This window comes from Gymnogyps californianus, chromosome 19 (assembly GCF_018139145.2).
Source record: "Gymnogyps californianus isolate 813 chromosome 19, ASM1813914v2, whole genome shotgun sequence".
NCBI lineage: Eukaryota > Metazoa > Chordata > Aves > Accipitriformes > Cathartidae > Gymnogyps > Gymnogyps californianus.
Genome location: NC_059489.1, coordinates 1,061,838 through 1,082,554, shown reverse-complemented (window position 1 = coordinate 1,082,554; position 20,717 = coordinate 1,061,838). Strand labels below are relative to the sequence as shown.

Sequence of the window (20,717 nt, the reverse complement as noted above, 5' to 3'; positions counted from 1 at the left end):
CAGACAGCTCTGTAATTAGTCAGACTGATTCAAAGCCAGTTAAATGGACCTTGCAGTATAGATTTACGTTTACAAAACGATTCCTCTCCGCTAAGAACGTCAAAAATAAATTGCCTGCCTTTACTGACGACTTTGATTTGCTTTGCATATACATAACTCTTAGTTCAATTTAACAGCAAGCATCCTGCAATGGCCCTGAGGAAGGGACCTGGCTGAGGTCCTGCAGCCGGGTCGCTGCATACACCAAGGGTAGAACCACGCTGGATGCAGAAATGAATGCTAATGTTTTTATTTATTCTTGTTGATCTGCCAGGCTTTGACAGGGTTTCTTTCTAATCTCCTGTAAAAATCACTGCAGTGATTTTAAGCCTTGATCTCCAGAAGAAGGTGCAGTCCACTCCCCAGCCAAGACAGCAGCAAAAGCTGACCAACAGCTGACCCAGCGCTGCTGCACGCCCTGCACCAGAGACAGCTCCTGCGCCCGCACAGCCCGCCTGCAGGGAAGGGCCACTTTCGGACTGGCACGCAATGAAACATACAGCCGAAATATTTCAGCCTGAGCCGTACCTGAGGACTCGGGTATCTGCTTCCCTTCAACGCTAATCCCCCCTGCTTTGTAAGTGTGTATCCCACAAGTCTCTCCTCTTCCCGTGAGAGCTACTCGGATGAAGAAAACATCTGAAATCCTGATCGCTCTCTGAACTCTACTTCGACAAATGCGGACGGCAGCCTGTTCCCTACAGGAACAGCAAATCAGCGTTTCTTGCACAGACCTGACAGTCTGCAAGCTGGTCTCTTCGCACGGGGCCATGCAAAAGGGTTCCTGCGCACTCCAGCCCCTGACGGTGATTCAAATGGCAAAGCATGACCTTTTTAATGTTTCAACAGAAACCAGAAGCAGCTCATTAGCCCTCAGAGCAGGTACTTCCCCTGGACCACGGCTGTCATAGCCAACATGAAAGCAGCCCACCATGATCAGCCTCTCCATCAAGCTTCCATTTCCAAAAACCACTCAGATCCCTGTATTTTGCTACCATACAAGTTGCTATTTATAAATACTGCTGGTTGACCAGTTACTTCTCATTATGTCTGTGCATTTAAATATGTTGCCTAGTGATAGAGAAGGAGGCTCTACCTGTCCCAACACTCGCTCTCTCACTGGCTGCGGCTCACTGTCCACCTACATCTCTTGCTCTCCTCATCCGCACTGTAGTAACCTCCCACTGTAAGTGTTACTTCAAGGCAGCTCTTCAGGACGGATCTTGTGACATGGCAAATAGTTTTCTGGCCCCAGCCTCTCCTGCTGGAAAAGAGAACTATTCCCCAGCATTTCATCGCTCCAAGATTTATTTTCCTCCTTCTTTGATCATTCCTTAATATAATCTTTCCAGCGATGCTCTCTGTAGGACAAAGACTTTAATCATGTAGTTTGGACATGAATAATCAGCCTCAAGGTATGCAAAACCTGCATCTTAATTCCTTCCCTTTTCCTATCTTAAAACTAAACTAAAAATTTCCAGGACACCAAGATTAATTACTAGTTGTATGGAAAAAGCAGCGAGGCTTAGCTTCCCATCCAAACTGATGTCTTTGTTGACTAACCACAAACTGCCTCTTGCCAGCTTGAAAATGTGGGCCAGAAATAAATGTCTCTTCCGATAACAGGACTGTCTGGCCAAGGAACAGTCTCCCAGAAAACAGCACACCTAGACTAAAAGTACATGTTGCATTTGGGGGGGAGGGGGGCACTACATGGCGGCGTTTGGCCTACAGTTAGCTAAGAAGCTGTTTGTAAAATGGCACGAGAAGGAATGGAGAGGTTTTCCTCAAGTTTATGGGAAGAAGTACATCATATGATGCCGCAGTGTCAGTAAAGTGGATAGACTGATCCAGAAAAATCCCTCTAGCACCATGTTCCTAAAATCGCAAGAGAGGAAGAAAGCCCTGAACATCAGTGAATCAACCTAGGGAATGCAGAGTACAGAACACAGAATTAAACTGTCATTGAAAATTTCTACTTTTATTATTACAGACTAGATTTCTGCTTTGGTTTGAGTCTGCCCATGTGCCCAAAGCATCCTTTTTACTGCTCTGCCTGTCTCAAATATTTGGCAGAGTCATAACTGCAGAGCCAAATCACCACTACTTCTTCCAAAGGATAGAGAGTAGAGCAAAACATTTCTTCAGTCAAGACAAGCCTATCACCCAGGTGGACTCCTCTCCGAGCTACCCCACTCTTGCTAGCTGTTTAGCAGTTATTTTATTGCACACTAAAACTTTAAAGAAAGAGGTTAATCTGAGCCCGGGCCGGCTGTGCAGCAGCCGCAGCACTACTGAGGGTGGCTGGAGCTGATGGCATTTTGAAAACTCTTTCCTTGGGGAGCAGGAGAGAGCAGGCTGGAAGACAGTGATTCTTCAGCAGAAATGAAAAAAGCCTGGCTTTCAGCAGGCAAATGCTGAAGGTAATGGGATTCTGTGAGTTATGAATTTTAAACACTTCTATAAGCTCTGTCGTTTCCAGCTGGATATGAGCTCTTCCGATTGAATAGGAATGAGGGAGGCTTTGGAGAACTGCTCTTTTTGTTTTCCTAGGTCTCCCTCACTCATCTCCAGCTCATCTCTAGGTTCTTTTCCAACTGTGCTGTAAAGCTCTTGTGAGACACGCACAAGCCATCAAGCAGACACCAGCGTGCACCAGTGGAAATTTCCCAACATTCTTGTCATGCTTTAGAAGATCCAATTTCATTACCTACAATCAAAATCAAATTAATTGATCAAGTTTCTAATGAACACATGATTTTAAACTGCCACAGGGGCTCATGAATTACAATCCCAGAATCTTTCAACTCAGGAGAGCCAAATCTCCATTACTTCTTCCAGAAAATACGGAGTGGAGCAAAATGTTTCTTCAGTCAAGGCAAGCCTGTCACCCAGGTGGACTCCTGAGTCACACCACTCTCTTTTCACTGATTTTTGAAGGCTAGAAAAATATGGGCACATTTACCGATTACAAAGAAAATACAGAGACTTCCCCCAGCATTCCTCTGCTGCATGCTGCCTTCCCTGCTCCCTGGAAGGAGGCCGTTCCAAAAGCTAGGTCCTTCTGCATGTTGTCTGGGTTATCATCCCAAAATGGTTTAGACTGTTTGAAAAACTACAGCTAGTTTAAAGCAATGCTATTGCAGCAGACAGGCATAACTGGGAAAGTTACTTGAAAAACAACTGAGTTGAACTAGCTTAATATAAACATTGCAGTTTTGTTCTATAAAAGAAATGCAAATAATCCATTACAGGCAAATCAGCCGTGCACTGCATAAATACAAGTCAAATCTCCCTTCCTTCTGTGCTATAGCACTTTGCTCTGCAGAGTTCTGTACATTACCCAGAGAGTCAGACGCCGGGAGAGAAAGGGACTGTTGAATGGTGTTAAGAAGTTCAGTGCTGTTAGTGATGTTAGAGCTGCTTCTCCGGGAGGAAATAATGGAGAGGGGATTGGAGGCAGCTGGATCAGTCATGGAACTTTTTGCACAAAAGCAGATTTCTATGAAACACTCGGTCTTTTTGCTTTTAAGACACAGCCTGAGATTTCTTCTTTTTTAAGTCCTATTTTAACAATGTACACATAAACCTGCATAGGAAATTAGCTAGGTAAGGCTTCCTTGGATGAGTAACACAATAAAGCGGCTGTGCTGTATAGAAATACAACCCACATAAAAAATAACCAGGGGAAGCAGTTAGTGCCAGTGTGCCCAGCTGCTATGTCCATGGGATGGGGAGTCCTCGCTTTCATTCTCTAGCCAATGAAACTGCAATGGACGTGAAATTCCTGTATATGCCACATTTTTGTGCTTAAATTCCTAACAGGACTGTTGTCCATCATAGCGAAGCTTACAGCTAGAGCCAACAGCTCTCATTTCCTAACCAAACACAAGAGTAGCATTTCTACTGTTATGAGAAATTTTGTTGGAGTAAGATCTAGCAGGAGGTAAGATCCAAACTTTCCACAAAAGCTAGTGCAAGCATGTGAAGAAAGGCAACACCAAAGGAAGGGTAGGAGTTACTCACCTATTAGTGAATTCAGAGAAGAGTAAGAGCTGACTCGTCTCATCTTGTCAATAGTCTCAAACGACAGGATATACTCTTCATTCTCAGGGCTGCCCAAGGTGCTGCTGGCGCTGCTGCTGGTGCTGAGATTCCCAGGAGAAAACGCAACAGAGCTTCCAGCTGCCAAAAGAAAAGAGGGCAGATGCCGAAACAAGAACTGGTGAGAGAACAATTTTTACCCAGGCATAACAGCCCTTTTCTAAATCCTGCAACACTCAACGAAGGCGTAGGCAAATCCACAACGCCCCCTTTTAAATACTGAATGTTTAAATACAGAGTAAGCATCAAGGGGTCAGAAAAGATTCAGTTAAAAACCCATGTATGTTAGGAAGTTGGAAGGCACCTTTTTGGTCCCCAAACACTCAGTAAAATCAATACTAATGACCAGAAATCGAAACTAATTATGAGGGGGCTTCTCATCTAAGCCCTGGGAGCTGGCAGCTGGATAATCTGGGCTAAAGCGTTAGTTCCAGCTCATGCTGTCTTGCACGCAGTATTTCCTAGCTTGCAAGAGGGGGGTAAAGAGGAGGTAAAGAAAAACCAAAGAATTTTGAAATCTCTCTTACATTCTTCATTCAGGCTGAGGTTCTGCAAGGACTTGTTCAGGTTCCTAGCTGTGGTAACTGCTCGGATGTTCCCATAAGAGCTGACGGACCGCAGCCTTGGTGTACATGGACCATCTCGCACTGGTGTCAAACTCCCACCCTCTGTGGATGCAAAATTTAGCAATTATAGATGTAACCAAAGCGATCATAGACTTTTGGTTATTTTCCAGCAAATATATAACTAAAATACTACCAATATGAACAGAATTTAGTCATTGACCCTTAAGCTAAAACAGAACGAGGTATGACAAAGGATCCTCTGTGCACATAATCAGCAAGGACCACGTGTCTCTGCTGTTTAGGCTGTGATTTTGTTACATCCAATAAAAGCAGGTGAGCCGAGCCTTGCCAGTGCCTGCAGACTACCCAGAAAGGCATGACTCCTCTCCAGGTCAATGCTGGGCCACTGCCCAGACATTGTGCTAGGACACGCTGCTACAGCAGACGCCATTTAGTAGGCAGCATTTGCAGGCTTCTGTCTGCTTCTGCTCATTAAAAATCCAGTAAATTTTCTCATTCTAAAGAGTTACGAAAATTCTGGTTTCCTGACCAAATTTCAGGCCTGGTTTCAACCCATATTTCACCCATGACCTGGGTACTTATAATTTCCCAAACTTTCTCGTTTTCATTCTTGAATACAGACAGAGTACCATGGCTTCAGAATAGCTATTTTATTTCACTGAAGAGGTGGCTGCACTATGGTGGTGGGGCCAATGATTCCAGTGCATCCTACTTATAAATACTTTTGGATTCTTTTGGATAAGGAAAAGCACTATATAAACTGTATGTAATGTTTACTTCCTGCAGCAAAAAGGACAAACGGGGAGAAGCTTATTTTCCAATATGATTTACTTATTCAGACAATAGGGAGATTAAACTACTCATTGCAGAGACAGCACATGCTCTTGTCTCCAAGTTTCCATTGCAACAGTCCCATTATCCTTCAAGATTTCCAAGGTACTTAACATCTAAAGAAAATATCAGGTTAGCAACAATTTCACTAGGGCTTTTCATTCCTCACATAAAGCAACAGACACAACAAAAGGGATGGGACCATAGGCACAGAGCATAAAGTTCTTCACTGCTTCTTGTCTGGTGCTTTACAAAGAGTATGGCTGGTTCATTGTTGTGTGGTGAGGCTTCTCAGTAGGTCAACATGACACTGAAGTTTCAGGTGTAATTTGAGGGGAAAAAGAAAAGTCTGGTAAGCCTGTGTCCTGCCTTGACAAATATGCTTCAATCTTGATCTGAAGGGAATCCCTTTGAATTTGACAGGGTGTTGAGTCTCTACAACTTGCTGGTAAGCTATAGCTGTGTTTTAGATGGAGACTCAGCAGAGGATGCATTTCTCCAGTGCAATATATTATAGTGCTAAACAGACATTAGAGCTACTCACCATGCCACTCAACTTTGTGGCAACAGTGCTGTTTGATAAATCACCACCAGCAAGAATTTCACTGTGTTGGGCAAACTCCTTAAATAAAAGTTCCCAAGCACTTTCAGGCTATGCATTTCCTGCTCACACAAACACAAAACACCTACCTGTGGCAGCTGGAGAAGGGAGAGGGTAATTCTTCTCTTCTTCCATGAACTGCAAGGCGACAGTGCAGAAATTGCTCTCGTACTGAACCACGAGGTGACTTAAAGCCACCACCAGCTCCTATGGAAAGAGCAGACGGAACAGGTATTTCATGGTTACGTAGGTCAGAAACAATGGACCAAAGGGAAACATTTGTCATTATTGTTGATATTATTGGGTGGCTATCCAGAGCAATAATTTTCCCTTCACCTCACAGGGATGAACTGAAGAAAGACAGAGCACTCTGTTTCAAATCTAATTCTTCGCAAGTCTTTTATACCTGAACAGGCTCCCACTACTCTTTGATTCTGCCCAATATTGTCAAACTGATGCAGCGCCACAGAAGGTACTGAACTGGCGACTAGCACCCAGCTCCCTCTGCTCCTGGGCACGCAGCAGTCTGGCCCACAAGGTGTGTGTGTTTCCTGCAGAGCAGCAATGAGCTGCGCCGAGGACCGGTGTCCTCAGCCCTCCGTGGCACAGCCTGACCTCTCCCTGTGCTGCACTCGTACACACGGAGCTGAGCTCTCGTCCTACAGCCTGTCCTACATTTGCTCTGAGCTGAAGGAAACAGAATCTGACAAGAGGTCCCTGGGGACATGGCTCAGCTCTTCCACGAAGAGCCCTGGTGTTTGAATCCTACGCTGAACCGCACAGTCTCGTACTGACCTGCAATGTCAGCAGCTAACATGAGAACGGTGCTGCAAGGGATCATCAGTCCGTTCATTCTCCTAGCTGCAACTTGAGAACTGAATGACCGGGGCGGGGTGGGGAGGGTAGAGAAGGTGAAGTTCAGACCCTCAATTAAGTGCCGCTTGCTAGGCACTTGGAGACAGCACACAGGAGAGGTGGAGAGCTGGCTTTGGTTGCTGTTCTCTGTTCAGGGGACTAATCTCCAAAAGAGAGATTTATGAATCTCAAAGAGCATATAGTGTCACACGCATTTCTCTCTCGAATTAAACTGATTAAATGCTAGAACAAGACAACAAAAATTAATCCTCACAATGCTGGTGACAACTGTCAGGGTACTGATGTTCCAGTTAAGTAAACACAAGCATTAGGACACCTAAGTACAGCCATCAAGAACAATCCAGAATGTCAAAAACTATTTAATGTACTATTGATGTACAATGGTGCATCAGAAATTGTAATTCTCCAAAACCTGAAGAATTACTTTGTCTGTCATCCGCCCTTGCGGTTTCTAAAAGCAGCAAGATCTTTTTACTGAGCAGAGCTTTCCTGTTCTCTCCACAGCACTCTTACTCCCTCTCCTCTTCCTCCCCTAGGACTGCCACATACTCCATGTTTCTAGCAACACATTACTATTTCATTTAAAACCTGAGATCCTGTAATGTAAAATTTTGCAGCCAAAACAGTAATCAACAAAGAGCGTTAGTAGAAGAGTAGCCCAGCAAGAATTCTCAGTGTTTTGTGCACCTGAAAAAGACTTCAGTATAATTGCTCTCCTTCCTTATCCCTGTCTTCGCATTCTCTTTAAATTAAAAAAACAGGATATAAAAATTCCCACAAAATCCTGAGATTGTTTCTTCTATTTCAGGCATTTGCTTAGTGGAATACATGAGCTAAATCAGAGGTCCAGTGTTAAACAGCAGAAACATTTTGATCTGAACAACAATCTTGCCAACACCTGGACACGATGACATACTACACTTGTATTATTCCTGTCAGTAGGCTCCTTATATTGTGGAGTAAATGAAATGTTGTAATATGTGCACTGAAAAAGGGCAAGTGGATAAAACAGCATCCCAGAACGCTACTGCATGCAACCACCCTGAGCGTGCAGCGTAAGGCTCAGTGCCCAGCCTTCAGCCCCAGCAGTAGGCTGATGTCGCTGTTTTCACTGGTGTCATCATTTGTGCGTATTGCTTCCCAGCAGAACTGAAGTTGAGAGACTCCACGATGAAACAGATACTTCCAAATGAGTCAAATTCATTGAAAAGTCTATTAAATAATGCACATTCTGATTAGGCACAGAGCAGCACTCATCGGCATGAATCCACCAAACTTCCGTACCGCCAGCCTCTCCGTACCTTTCTAACCATGGGGCTCCCATCGTTGATGAGCTGGGCCAACATCATGGCTACATTGTGATCGATGGTGGTGGAGTGATCGGTCCGTTCAGCTGAGTTGCCCACAAATGTTCCCAGTGCAAAGACTGCAGCACAGCGAACCTGTCAGACACAAACATTCATTATTATTTTCCTCTTGTTTCCAGCCCGAAGTTTGCCAGTGGGATTTTTTTATCCCCACAAATGGCATCTCTGGAAGCCTGGACTACTGTGTCAGGTAAATAGTGAGGGTTAAAGGGAAGCCCATGGAGAGTAAAAACCAAAACAGATTCAGCAAAGCACTGAGTTTTAAGTATTCACAGATGCAGGAGTATATTTAATTTCCCAGAATACTCGGTGACCTTCCCATGGGTGATTTTTCCAGTTGACGTTGCCTAGAATATTAATTAACAGGAATAAGGTACACAGGGAGTTACTGTTGGAATGTGAATCTCTTTATTAAGAGTGCTGAACTACAGTCTTCAGATAAGGGCTTACAGAAAGGTGGAAGATGATGGAAAAAAGAAAAGGAGAAAAGACAGCAGCTCAAATCAGGGTAAACTTTGCCAGATCACACAAAGAACAGAGGGATCAGATGGCTTGGTAATCTTACAGCTTGCCTTGGCAGAGACTGCAAACGGCGGGGATACGGCACAATCAGCAACTGCAGCGTGTGCTTCACAAAGCAGAAACACTCACTCCGGCTTCTCACAGAGAGGCGCGGGTGTGCGGTAAGGACAGACAACCCGACCTTCGCACAAATGCTGCTTATAAAATGGGGGAAAGACGGGCCAGAGAAAGGAGGTGGAGGATGCAGGACAGAAAGACTGAATGTAAAGGGGAAGCTAATCTTTAATCACTGCACGTTAGCAATGGTGTTTATCTCCAGGCTTACTTCTCCCACGTGCAATGTAATTTCACTGGGGTCTGACAGGCTCTGTCAATCATAGCCAGGTTCTACACAAGAATTGCTAATCTCTCGGAGAGTTTGTCACAAAGGTAAAACACATTCAATTAAAGATGTATTTTCACACATGCCAGGAGGAGAACAGTTTTCATACTTGGACAAAAAGACTAGAGGGTTTTTTGCAACACACAGTGAGTTTTGGGACCACATTTTTAACAAGCTTCTGATACGCAAGTAAGCAAAAAGCGTGGTGTTCCCCAACTCCGGTGCCAAGATTCCAGGGCTTTCGGGCTGTATGAACTCCCCCTGCATTTCTTTGGTTACTTCTCTTGCAGGGCTTGTATGATTTGCACCACCTTGAAGAAACAGCAGTAAGATCTTTCTTTGAACCAGACACAATCGTAAAGCTCTTGAAGACCCTGGTTTTGTAAGTATTTCTGTAGCCCTCTGCCAGAATTCTGACAGTTCAACTGGCATTTACTGAAAAAGTTGGATTTTTACCTCTGGGATTGGATCTGAGAGGAGACTGTAGAGCTTTTCATGAGCGCTGTCTCTCACACCACACCACCTGGCTGAGTCAAAGTTCTGCCAAATACGTCCTAAACAAATGGCCACCCACTGACGCAGAAGAGGATGTGGATCATTTAACTGCTCCAGGCAAATAGCAATCAGGTTTCCTTGAAGGCAAGCTTCCTAAAACACAAATCAATGCAATTTATTTTGGAAGACAGCTTCCCACCTCATCATCAAAGAAGAAGATTATTTCTGAAATAGACAGGAAATCAAGAGAAAATAATTATTCAGTGGTTATATACCGATTTTGTTACAAAATACTATTTGGAAGCAGCATGAAGGGAAGGTCAACTACAGGCTGCTATAGCTAGTTAAATAGTTGAGCGCTACAAATGCTTCCTGTAATGCATAAAGCCTGTTTTTTCCTCACTGGAAGTATTCCTTGCACCTGTCAGAGCCCCAAGGTTTATGGCTCAATCCATACACCCTTCCCAAGAACTTTATCACAGCCATCAAGTTTCCACTTGACAGGAACTAGGCACTATTTCTTTAACAGCACGTCAGTGCGCTGCCTGGAGGGATAGTTGTTGAGTGACTTGTGTCCTTAACCTCCACTTCCAGGTGCCAGGTACATAATCTGTTTGTCACACCTCCAGGTCAATTTTTCTTTTAATCCACACAAAAATAATGTAAAGCAATCTTCTATTTCAGTTTTCCAGTTCAGGGTTGTGCTTTAATGCAAGCCAGGACACTTTTATCAAAGTAAAGGCACAATGCAGACAAGACCTAGGAGAGAATGAAAGGAAAAAGGATGTTGGGACTCACCTGTCCAGTGTTGTAGTTGTTAACAATTACAGCCAGGATAAAAGCCGTCATCGTCCTGTGTTCAGCCTTAAAATAATACACAACTAATTGTTATCTAGAAAACAGGTCAGAGAACAACGATCTCCCATGCTTTCTGAAACATGAGATTATTCTAAGTGCAGTTCGTATCACATTAAAAGAAAAGGGAGGGGAAAGAAAGCTAGAACTTTCTTGTCATCCAGTCCTGTCACTAGTTACACCTGAGACACTTCATCAGACTGCCAATGATGCCAGCCCTCCCAACCAACCTCTGTATATTGCTCTGGAGGAGGCATACAAATACCTATTACAGGAAACCACAAAAAACTTTTGCAGAGCGAATTACAAAAGTTGCAGCGCAATCAGACTGCCTCTGCACCCAGCCCCCCGGAGCCCCCAGCTCCCATCGTCACCACTGAGTAATCTGCGCTTATATAACTTTAAACAAGTCTGCAAATTCTTGTTTGGTTTGGCTGTCTCTATCATCCAGCCTGGCAGGAGCATTTTTAACTCCCCTGGTCACTGACTCCACAGCTCAGCAATGACTCTCTCCAGTAGAGCAGTGGGTGTCACAGGAGACGGAGGTGGGAGGCAGTCCTACGTTAGCACCAACTGCATCAGAACAGCAACGGATAAGCTAAGACAGGCTAAGCAAATGCTAGAAGAGTCTGAATAAAGATGACTTGTCCTTACTGGCATATAAGGATCTGCCAGAACCGAAAGGAAATACTTGTGACCGTTGTCCTTCACAAGGTCAGCTTGGCATGACTGAAAAATGAGACAAAGAAAAACACAATGAGTACCATAACATAAAACTATTTTTTCCTCCAATGATGTATGAATATTCCATGCCTTAATCATTTTTTTCAAATCTCATTTTCATCTGAGAAGCAAAATAAAGCGCAAACCCTCCATCGGGGCCGCAACCAAACATCCCCGCAGGAGAAGGGCCGAGAGGGAAGAGCAGTGTCTAAAGCAAGGAACCCTCCGCCACCCTCCAACACGACAGAAACTGTAGCTGAAAATGTGACCTCCTGCTTAGGAGAAGAGTTAAACTTGACATCTCTCTGTCCCACATTAAACCTTCACCAGTATTTGAGAGCCACCAAAGCCAAAACTGAGGAGGAACATGATTACATTTTTTTCTTTTTTACATTTATCAGAATAAAAATTATGTAAGATTAGATCTTCTACAAGCCCCTAGTCCAATTCTGCACTTGGATTTCCAATCCCACGTCAACGCAATTAGCTCACCATAGATCAGGTTTGCTGATAATTGCTGCTCGCTATCTTCTAGTTGTACAGTTAGATATCGACCTAACTAGTGTAAAACCCTGGCCAAATCTGTAACGTTCCCCAGGCAGGGAGTAAGTGCCCTGACCTTTCCTTTTAGAGGACATTATGGTCACACGCTAGCTACCAAGAGTCAGCCACAGCCTGTGCCACGTGCTCGGTAGCCAGGACGTCAGCAGATGCTCTCGGGGTCCCTCCTCTTCCCCCCCGCTGCCCACCCGGTCTTACCCACAGGACTCCAGAGCTAGGGAGGTTTTTGGGTGAGTCTGGTCTGTCACCCTTCTTTAATAAACGTAGCATCCCCTTCCCCACCATTATGGGAGGTGCAGTTTGACAGCACAGACAGTCCTCCCTGGTTCTTTCTGTATCATTGTAGCTGATTTTCCAGTTCAGCCTGGCAGCCAGGATGTGAGAGTAAGTGTCTTGTGAATGTTAGAGTACCATCTTTCACAAGCAAGACAACTCTTGCAGACTGCCACATGCAATAAACCTAGCACATGTTTCTCTTACAGTGGCCCACATCACTGAGCGATTACCAGTAAATCTGTAAGAGTGGGGGGCAGAGGAGGAATTATTCATTCTTTATATTCTGTCTAATCCCCTGCCTAGGCGGGACTAGATTTTGACAAGAAGATTTCAACTCACCTACACAAATGAGACTAATCGCTCTACTATTTGGTCAAGTGCTAACGTGTATTAAATCGGTACAACAGTAGCAAGTAGTAGCATGATCTCCTACTACACACAATCAAAAACTGCAGAGCAACTCCGCTGTCTTTAAAAGCCTGCAAGGAGAATAATGCAGGTTTTCCTGGGGTAGTATCAGCAGTGAAGCGCATGGCATACACCATGTTTTTGCTAACATACCAACTCAGGCTTCAGGTTCACATATTAGGGTCAAACCGAAAGAATACATACTACAAAAGTGAAAATTTAAGGGAGGAAATACTGACTTGGCAATCAGTTTCCCCCGTGACTGTGGTTCTATTGTATGCTTCATGCCAGAGACAGGATCATGTATTTTTTATCAGGCGTAGAAGGTGAAGGAGGGAACTAATTGTTGAAAGGAGAGGGGATTGCAAGACAGAGATGCAAGAGAATATTTTATTGCTGAAGGGAGTAAAGCTGCTGTTTCTGGCAGACCAAGGAGCAGAGGGAATGGATTGATGCCAGGCTGCAGCTACGAGAGGCTTTCCTGAATTCTGTGTAATGCTGCACAAAAAACAGGCTTCCTTTTTTCCCCCCTTTTCATTCTCAGTGTGAATACTTTCTGTTCCTTACAAAAACCAGTCTCTTCGCTATAATGTAGGCAAACAGACACCAACAAAGAGAAGGCTGCCCATCTTCACACTACATTTACTGTGCTGCCACTGTTACCCAAATACCTGAGGCTCGAGGGAGGGAGGCAAACCCTCCCTGCTTAGATCCTGTGAACAATATGGAAAGCCAGCATCAGTTACACCTCCTCCTCAAGGAATAAGCAGCTACACTTGTGAATAATAATACAACATGACCAAAACAAGCTGCAGGCTTGCTATGAAAGTTCAGGACTTACATAAAATATAAAGTTCCTAGTGCTGGGGAGGGACTAGAGCACAGATCTCCTCTTTCTCCTTAATATAACAATATGCGCTATGTAACTTATCCCTAAAAACCTCACAAGCTCCTGGAATACAGCAGCATTGCCACCGCTCAGAGGTGTCCTGGGTGACCACGCTGGTCAGTGAACCCCCAGGGTGAGGGAATCCCTTTACCAAATTCTCCTCAGGGAACGCTTAACTTTGAGTATTTGTATTAATCATAAGATGAGAAATGGTAGTCACGACCCTGCTAACAAAGGACACATCTGGAAAGTAAGCATACTATTTATGTCACTCTACTGCTTTAAGAAGTATGAGAAATGTTTGTTTTCTATTGTCTTCAGCCAATTCTTTGGAGTGGTAAGATCTCTTTTTTGCTGTCCCACTTTAGTAGTATTCACATTTTCAGTACTGTTTAATGCGCAGGTCTTTTTTGGTCCTGCTTAAATTCCTGATTATAATCCCTATTACAGGTGGGGGGATTTTTTTCCCCTTTAAATTCAAGTATTTAAGATTTAGAAGGTGCTGTTTACCAAACATTATCTATGTAGCATGTAGCAATTCTTGACCTAAACTGTATTTGCAAGTGTTATAGCCATCTCCATGTGGCAGCACACAACACTACTCCTACACCAACCTATACCTGCCAGATACCTACAGTAGGCAACTTTGAACCATCACTTGCTATGCAGCTCTGCAGGTGGATTGTCTAGAAATACTCCAGCAGGCTTCAGGCAGAGATGACTAGAGTCCTCAATGAATATCCTATGAGAAATCATCTGATTATACATAGAATTAAAGCAGATTAATCTAAATATTCCAATGTTTATTAGGGACACATATGTATCACACACAAACAATTCTGTCTGAGGTGCAATGTTTCTATAGTACCGTTGATTTATCCTGTAATTTTTATGACAAAACACAATACTTCACAGCATACCATGCTTACTGAAGGTATCATCTGAACGGACACGTGGCATACTACGTTGCTGCCTCGTGTCAGAACACCTTCCTTCCGCCTCCCTGCCCAAAGAGAGGGAGGCACCAGAACAGAAATACTGTCTTAGCAGGATATTCTGCTCTCCAGGGCACTAGCAAGTCTTATATAACTTGTTCTCAGTCGCATCCAAATGCAAAGAGGAATGAGCAATCAGCTGAACTCCAGTCCTAACGAAAGTAATTTAATCAGCTACAGTCTCCTGAAACCAAATAAAATACACGTACAGGGGGCAGCAGATGAAGGAGAGAGGCAGCACCGTACCGTTATTGCGAGGATGAAGATTATCTGGCAGAATGTTTGAAAATAAACACGCTGTCATATGCTAGGGCAATGGCTTCTGCCTGGATGAGGGAGGTAGCACCCACTCGAACCAGAGCCGAGCCAGGTAGATGCATGCCCAGTGCAGGCAGAGGATCGCACCCTCAGACCCACACACCCGCCCCACGCACAGCACTAACGCTACAGCGATTCCATGCAGCCTAACAATTAATTACTGCATCTACCCCTCGGTCAGCATCTCCTGCCTGCCTGCCTTCACACTCACAGAGCACGCCCCTGCAGTTGTCATCCCTCTCCGAGTCTTAGAAAAGGCCATCTCTGAGAAAACGATGCTGACACCCAGCGTAGCATGCTCTCCACAGCTCAGACAGGTCACAAACTGCTGCACCACTGGATCAACCAAAACACTAAAAGACTGTCTCTCATCCTGGAGCGCGCAGATACCAGTCTTGTGGTTCGTTTAGATAAATTTACCCTCTGGAAATGCAGAGGGTTGGGGAAGTGGAGCGGGCTGTAGCGTTAGAGAACTTGGAATCCACACAACATGCACACTGCAACACTGGTTTTTGTTAAACTTTGTTTGAAACTGAATTTGTTTCAAACATACATGGCCAAACCTTGTGTCAGCAGAGGAGGGAAAAGACATGTCTGTATTGATATTTAGCATATAACAAGAATACTTATTCTTTTAGCTTCTGATTTGATGACATATTTGTTCCCTTTATGGTGTGACAACTTGAGCCGCTGCCTGTCCCCTCCCTCGGCAGCACTCTTATTGTACTTTCCTGCCGAAGTTTCCTCTCCTCCCTTCTCACTTGCACAACTTGTTTGCGGAGCTAGTGAGTGAAACAGCGGAAAGAAATCCAAATGCAAAATTGAAGAGTATTTTTGCTGTTGCTTTGTTGTAAAGCACAGCCTACCAAATGAGTGAGGCAACAAAATAGAGCATGGGATGGAGCAATACCGATGGCGGCAGGAGCGGGGTAAGGGGGAAAGAGCCCTCTCAGATTGGCTTCATCACCAGAGAGAGTGAAGGATGGCATGACACTTCATGTAAATTATACATGAGCCTACTCTGAAACATACCTGGGGCTGAAGCGTCAGACACGGAGAGGCATGCATCAAAAACAAGCTTTTCAAGAGTAGCTTTAAGATGAATAGTTTTCATTTTCTTTGCTTTCCAAAATCCTCTTAGGATGTTAATGAAAATATATTTATAAAACTAAACCTGACAATGCTAGATCAACAGCGGGGAAAAATTCCAACAAATCCAATATTATTCTCCATACTGAAATGGAAGAGATAGAACAAAAATAAACCCCCAAATAGGCAAGATCCAACTTCTACAAACAGTTCAGACAATTTCACATCAGCTTATAATCGTGCCTGCAATTAACTATGTGCACCACTCCTAATAATTTTATATTGCTCAACTAATTGCACCCACAAACCACGAAGTCATATATATATGACTATACAAATTTATCTGCAATTACTTACCTGCTTAATTATTTATCTTAAACCCCACAAACTAGAGCTCTGGCTAAGGCCATCTTTAAAAATCAGAGCTCAGTTTTTACACCTCATCCCGAAAGGTGCCAAAATAGCATAGAGAAGACCAGAGTCACGGACCCACGATAGGAATAACCTGTCTTCTGTGGGGGGTAAATACTTCCGTGCCAACCATCTTCAATGCATCAGCACATGCATTAGACTTGGAGCAGGATTTAAAAGTTAAAGTCACCAAAAATGACTTCTGATTTATTTCTAGAAAAACTCTGTCTGAAGACTACCCACAGCCTGTTTTGACAACTGACAGGAATGGTCTTGAACAAAACAAGTTTGATCTAAAGTGAACAAATTGAGGGAGAGTACGAGTGTGTGCACGCACGCTCTCACCTGGGAATATGTGACAGAAGATACGAGTGCATTTTAAGCCCCTTCAGCAAGCAAAGCAATATCTTCCCCAATAAAGATGCAATCAGTGAGATCTGATGGCTTTTACATAAAGCACCTACACCCTAGAACCAGAGGAGGAACTAGGAACTGTGAGATGTGAACGTGACATTGCAGCATTAATAGACAGAGGAAACCTGCTTTCATCCCGGGCAGGCATGAAGAGGTGGGCAGCCAAACTACCCCGTGTCAGCACCTTCAGGGGGTTTCCCATTCACAAAGTTTCAGAAGCTAGCTTTCATAGAAGTCGAATAAATTAATGAGATAACATGCTGGTCTCCAGCTAATGCAGCGTGGTTTTGAAGTACCTCAGGAGAAAGTCTCAAGTCCAAAGCAACTGCATAAAGCAAACGGGGGCGGGGAAGGCACATCGCTGAAACCCAAAAGAAACAGCCAAGTTCAGAAGTACTCACACTGTCCACTGCCAGAATTTTGGCCCAGATGAAGACAAGGAGTGGTCTCAGCTCACGAGCTGAACTTTGAAGTAGCTTCAGCACATACGGGAAAATGCCAACAGACAGGGCCTGGGGAGCCAGAGAGAAGAGCAAACCCTCGTGAATGGCTCAGCTCTACTGCAGAGCACCGCGCAGGCACAGGACTGAGCGCTCTGCAAAGATGCAGCGTATTTAATGACACAGATGAGAAATCTAGTAGAAAACAATTTCATACATTTCTAGTAAAGAGGGGATGCCTGTGTATTTGTCTATTGCTCGTTTTAATCTTGGATGTCACCAGGTATTTTCAGACTCATTTGGTCCACGGAGACTCAGAGTTAATCTAGCACTAGCTTTTACTCGTTACAGCCTGTGCTATTTTATGCTTCATGATACGCTGCGCTCTCCTCAGATGGGGCCATTTGCTCTCACAAGTAAACATATTGCAAAAGCTCAATAATTACAGCCTTCCCACTGGAAATTAAATAGGCCTCTCGCCTTACACAGACTTTTTACCACGTCTTTTCCACGGGATTAGAGACTATGCTCACAGGAGGACATGCAACATGTGAAATCTTTGAGAATCCCTCTGTGATTGCTGATACCCTTCCCAAAGCGCAACGTAAAGGAAACGTATGGCGGGGGATTGCACTTGCAGCGCTGGGCTCCCAGGGCGTTACCACCCACACAACCTGGCAGCAGCTGAGCATCACCCAGTGATACGGCCAACGAGGTTTATAAAGCACGTAATAGCCAGAGCAAAGGCCACTGTGGCTGACCTGCAGCTATGTTTTGATCCTCATAGAAGTTTATAATCCAGAGGTCTTGAAATCACCTTTAATGCATACTTTCGACCTACCACTGAGGGCTAAGCTGTCCGCAAGGGCGTGCAGGAGGGAGTCTTGGCTGAGATGAAGGAGGAAGGTAAAGAAAACCACTAAAAAGTCCCATCATTGAGCTATTCCATGACCAGCTGGTGGGTCGTCTTCATCACTTTTATCAACAAATAGCTCCATTTACTGGAGTGTTTTAAACTGCTCCTCTGTTTAATTCTTATTTATTATCCACACCGTGCTAGCCACTTTCCAAAATGCAGAGGGCAGCTGCCGCCTTCTCAGAAGGGCTTATAAAATCCAGAGACCAAATAGATAAAGGAAGAGAAGAAAATGATGCAGCCAGTAAGCTGAGAGAACAGATGATAAACGTATGTGCTATTTTTTTGTTATTTATTTTACATGACAAACCTTCATATTTGTCCCAGATATTTCCTCCTGTTTTGTCCCTTACAATATTTTACACTAAACTACTCCCAAGGAACTCCTCTTTGTTGTAATGCAAACGAACAGCTATTCAGCCTTTTTGATTAATACAAACCACTTTTCTTTTAGGGATGCTTGCTCCATTTCACACACATGAACACATAAAACACTGGTCATTTGTCAAATCTGTGGAATATCTTCCACATCTTCCTTCCATAACTCATCATTTGTATTTATCACCTATACTGAGATACACTAGACTTTTACAAGACAATATGCAACATCCACGCACCAAGCTAACTGCCCAGGGACCCAGGTCCAAAAATCTTCCCAGCAAATCAAGCGCTCGCAGCCGATGTACCTGGCTCAGCAGCACCTGCAGGGGAGAGGGATAACGGTTATTGCTAAAAAGAACTTATTTGCTAAAAATCCTTGTGACTGCAGAGCAAATGTAAGAGGACCTCAGGATCGTTACATCACTTTGAACAAACTGATGGTCTGAACAAAAAAGCTGGAAGACAAACCCTGACTGCTGAAAACTTTCACCCCACTGAACAGCGTCACCAGTGGGTTACTGCCCCTCCTGATAATGCTCTTCTTCATGACGTTTCTGCAGACACATGCAAACGTTTTCCTAGGAATGCAGTTATCCTCAACCTCTACGTCATTGCTCCACTTGTTCTCTCTCCTAATTTTTCTCTCAAGTGCAGTGGTTCCTATGCAGCATAGCTCTGCTAGATGGAAGCAGCCCCTGTGGATTTCAAACATTCTCATCATACCACCTGCCTTTCCCCCAGTAAAGCAGGAACACGATTGTTTCTGCAGGAAGGATTCAAAGGTGAGCAAAAGGCTCAGCCTCCCATTACTCAAAACAGCTCAGAAGCAGAAAGAGAGGCTTTGCTTTCCTTGGCAAATCGATATAAGAGACTTAAGAGGGAAGCAAAAGGTCACATTAGTCGTTAATAAAAATCTCATTAAAACGGAGTCTGACAACGATAATGAGGTGATAGTTTACTGGCTTATACCTACCCTGGTGTGAAATATTAACAGACTTTCAGTTCTTAATCTCCTTAACAGATGTAAGATATTGGAATGCAACGTTTAATCCTCAGTTTAAATTGAGTAACATCTCTCAGTATGGGTCTCAGGGAAAGAGACTCGTTGATTTAGCTCCCCAATTCCGTCCCCTTCTCAGTGTTTTTCCACACTGCATATTCAAATTAAATTATTTTTCATGTTTAATATTGAAGAATAACTAAATTACTTGGCTCATGTCTCATACTATGGATGACTGATACTAGATACTAAAGTTGTGCAGAAAAAAATCAGATGACGACAGGAAGATGTGTTAACTACTCTAATCGTTTCACCTCTGAATACCAGAGCTCAGATCTCAGGACAGGTCATAAGAGAAAGGATTTTGGTCACCCTGCCCTAGTTGGCACTAGCCTGTTCCATAAACTTACTACAAAACTTGGCACGATTAACAATGTGCTTTAAAGGTGCCCAGCACAGGAATAACAGGGGCATCTGTTTGAGATTAAAGCAGTAATAGAAACCAGGGCACGGTGGAAGCTGGGGCAGGGCTGAAACATCAGACAGGAACGTGTTAGGTGCAGGGTGCTTACACAGACAATGGGAGGCATACAGAGTTGACAACGTTGTTATTATCTGGCCTTCAGAAAAAAACAAGTAAATCCACAAATTCTGCCATAGCTGGGGAAAAAAATGGATGTAATTGAAAAGGATTTCCAGGTGAAGATACAAAACCACATCTCAACACCGCTAGCATCCCACAAGAACCTTTAACCACATCAAACCGTGCCTTATTTTGAAAGCCCCGTTTCATTATTTTCAAAAACAAAAAAGCCATCAGTCTCTCTCAGGTTTTTATATTCCCACTTCCCAAACTGATCTGAACAATAACCTGAAGCCAAAACTGACACAAATTCTAGAGACTTGGATGAAGATGTGGGGAGTCTATGCACAATTTATGAACTTTTAGTGAAATTATGAAATTGCTACACTGTGCCACTATACGCCCACAGCACTGCGTCACATCCCTCCCTGACATTTGTCCATCATTATTCCTAAACAGAAGATAGGGAAGCTAATTATGTCCACACATGCAAGTTAGAGATTAACCAGGACACAAGAGGATAATTTAGAAGTAACAGTCCACATTTTAGCAGGAATCTCCTAACAGATGCAGGATGGAAGAAGGGGACTGCAGCAGTGGTCTCCCCACAGCCTTCTGTGGAGTCAGTGCTACCCTTGTCTGCGTGCACTGGAG

General features: G+C 43.9%; 1 protein-coding gene across 3 annotated transcripts in view; it reads right to left on the bottom strand.

Annotated features, from left to right (window-relative positions):
• RPTOR (regulatory associated protein of MTOR complex 1) overlaps nt 1-20,717 on the bottom strand; it is a 162,010-nt gene that overhangs the window by 47,477 nt on the left and 93,816 nt on the right. For 2 of the 3 annotated variants that reach the window (XM_050908318.1, XM_050908319.1), the window contains exons 12-20: nt 18,717-18,800; nt 17,145-17,255; nt 11,314-11,388; nt 10,603-10,668; nt 9,766-9,957; nt 8,340-8,480; nt 6,252-6,369; nt 4,671-4,811; nt 4,066-4,224 (exon numbers count right to left, since the gene is read on the bottom strand). In XM_050908318.1, the coding sequence (XP_050764275.1) occupies nt 4,066-4,224; nt 4,671-4,811; nt 6,252-6,369; nt 8,340-8,480; nt 9,766-9,957; nt 10,603-10,668; nt 11,314-11,388; nt 17,145-17,255; nt 18,717-18,800 (1,087 nt within the window). The remainder of the gene's footprint in view (nt 1-4,065; nt 4,225-4,670; nt 4,812-6,251; nt 6,370-8,339; nt 8,481-9,765; nt 9,958-10,602; nt 10,669-11,313; nt 11,389-17,144; nt 17,256-18,716; nt 18,801-20,717) is intronic. The other variant, XM_050908320.1, reaches the window with a different exon arrangement.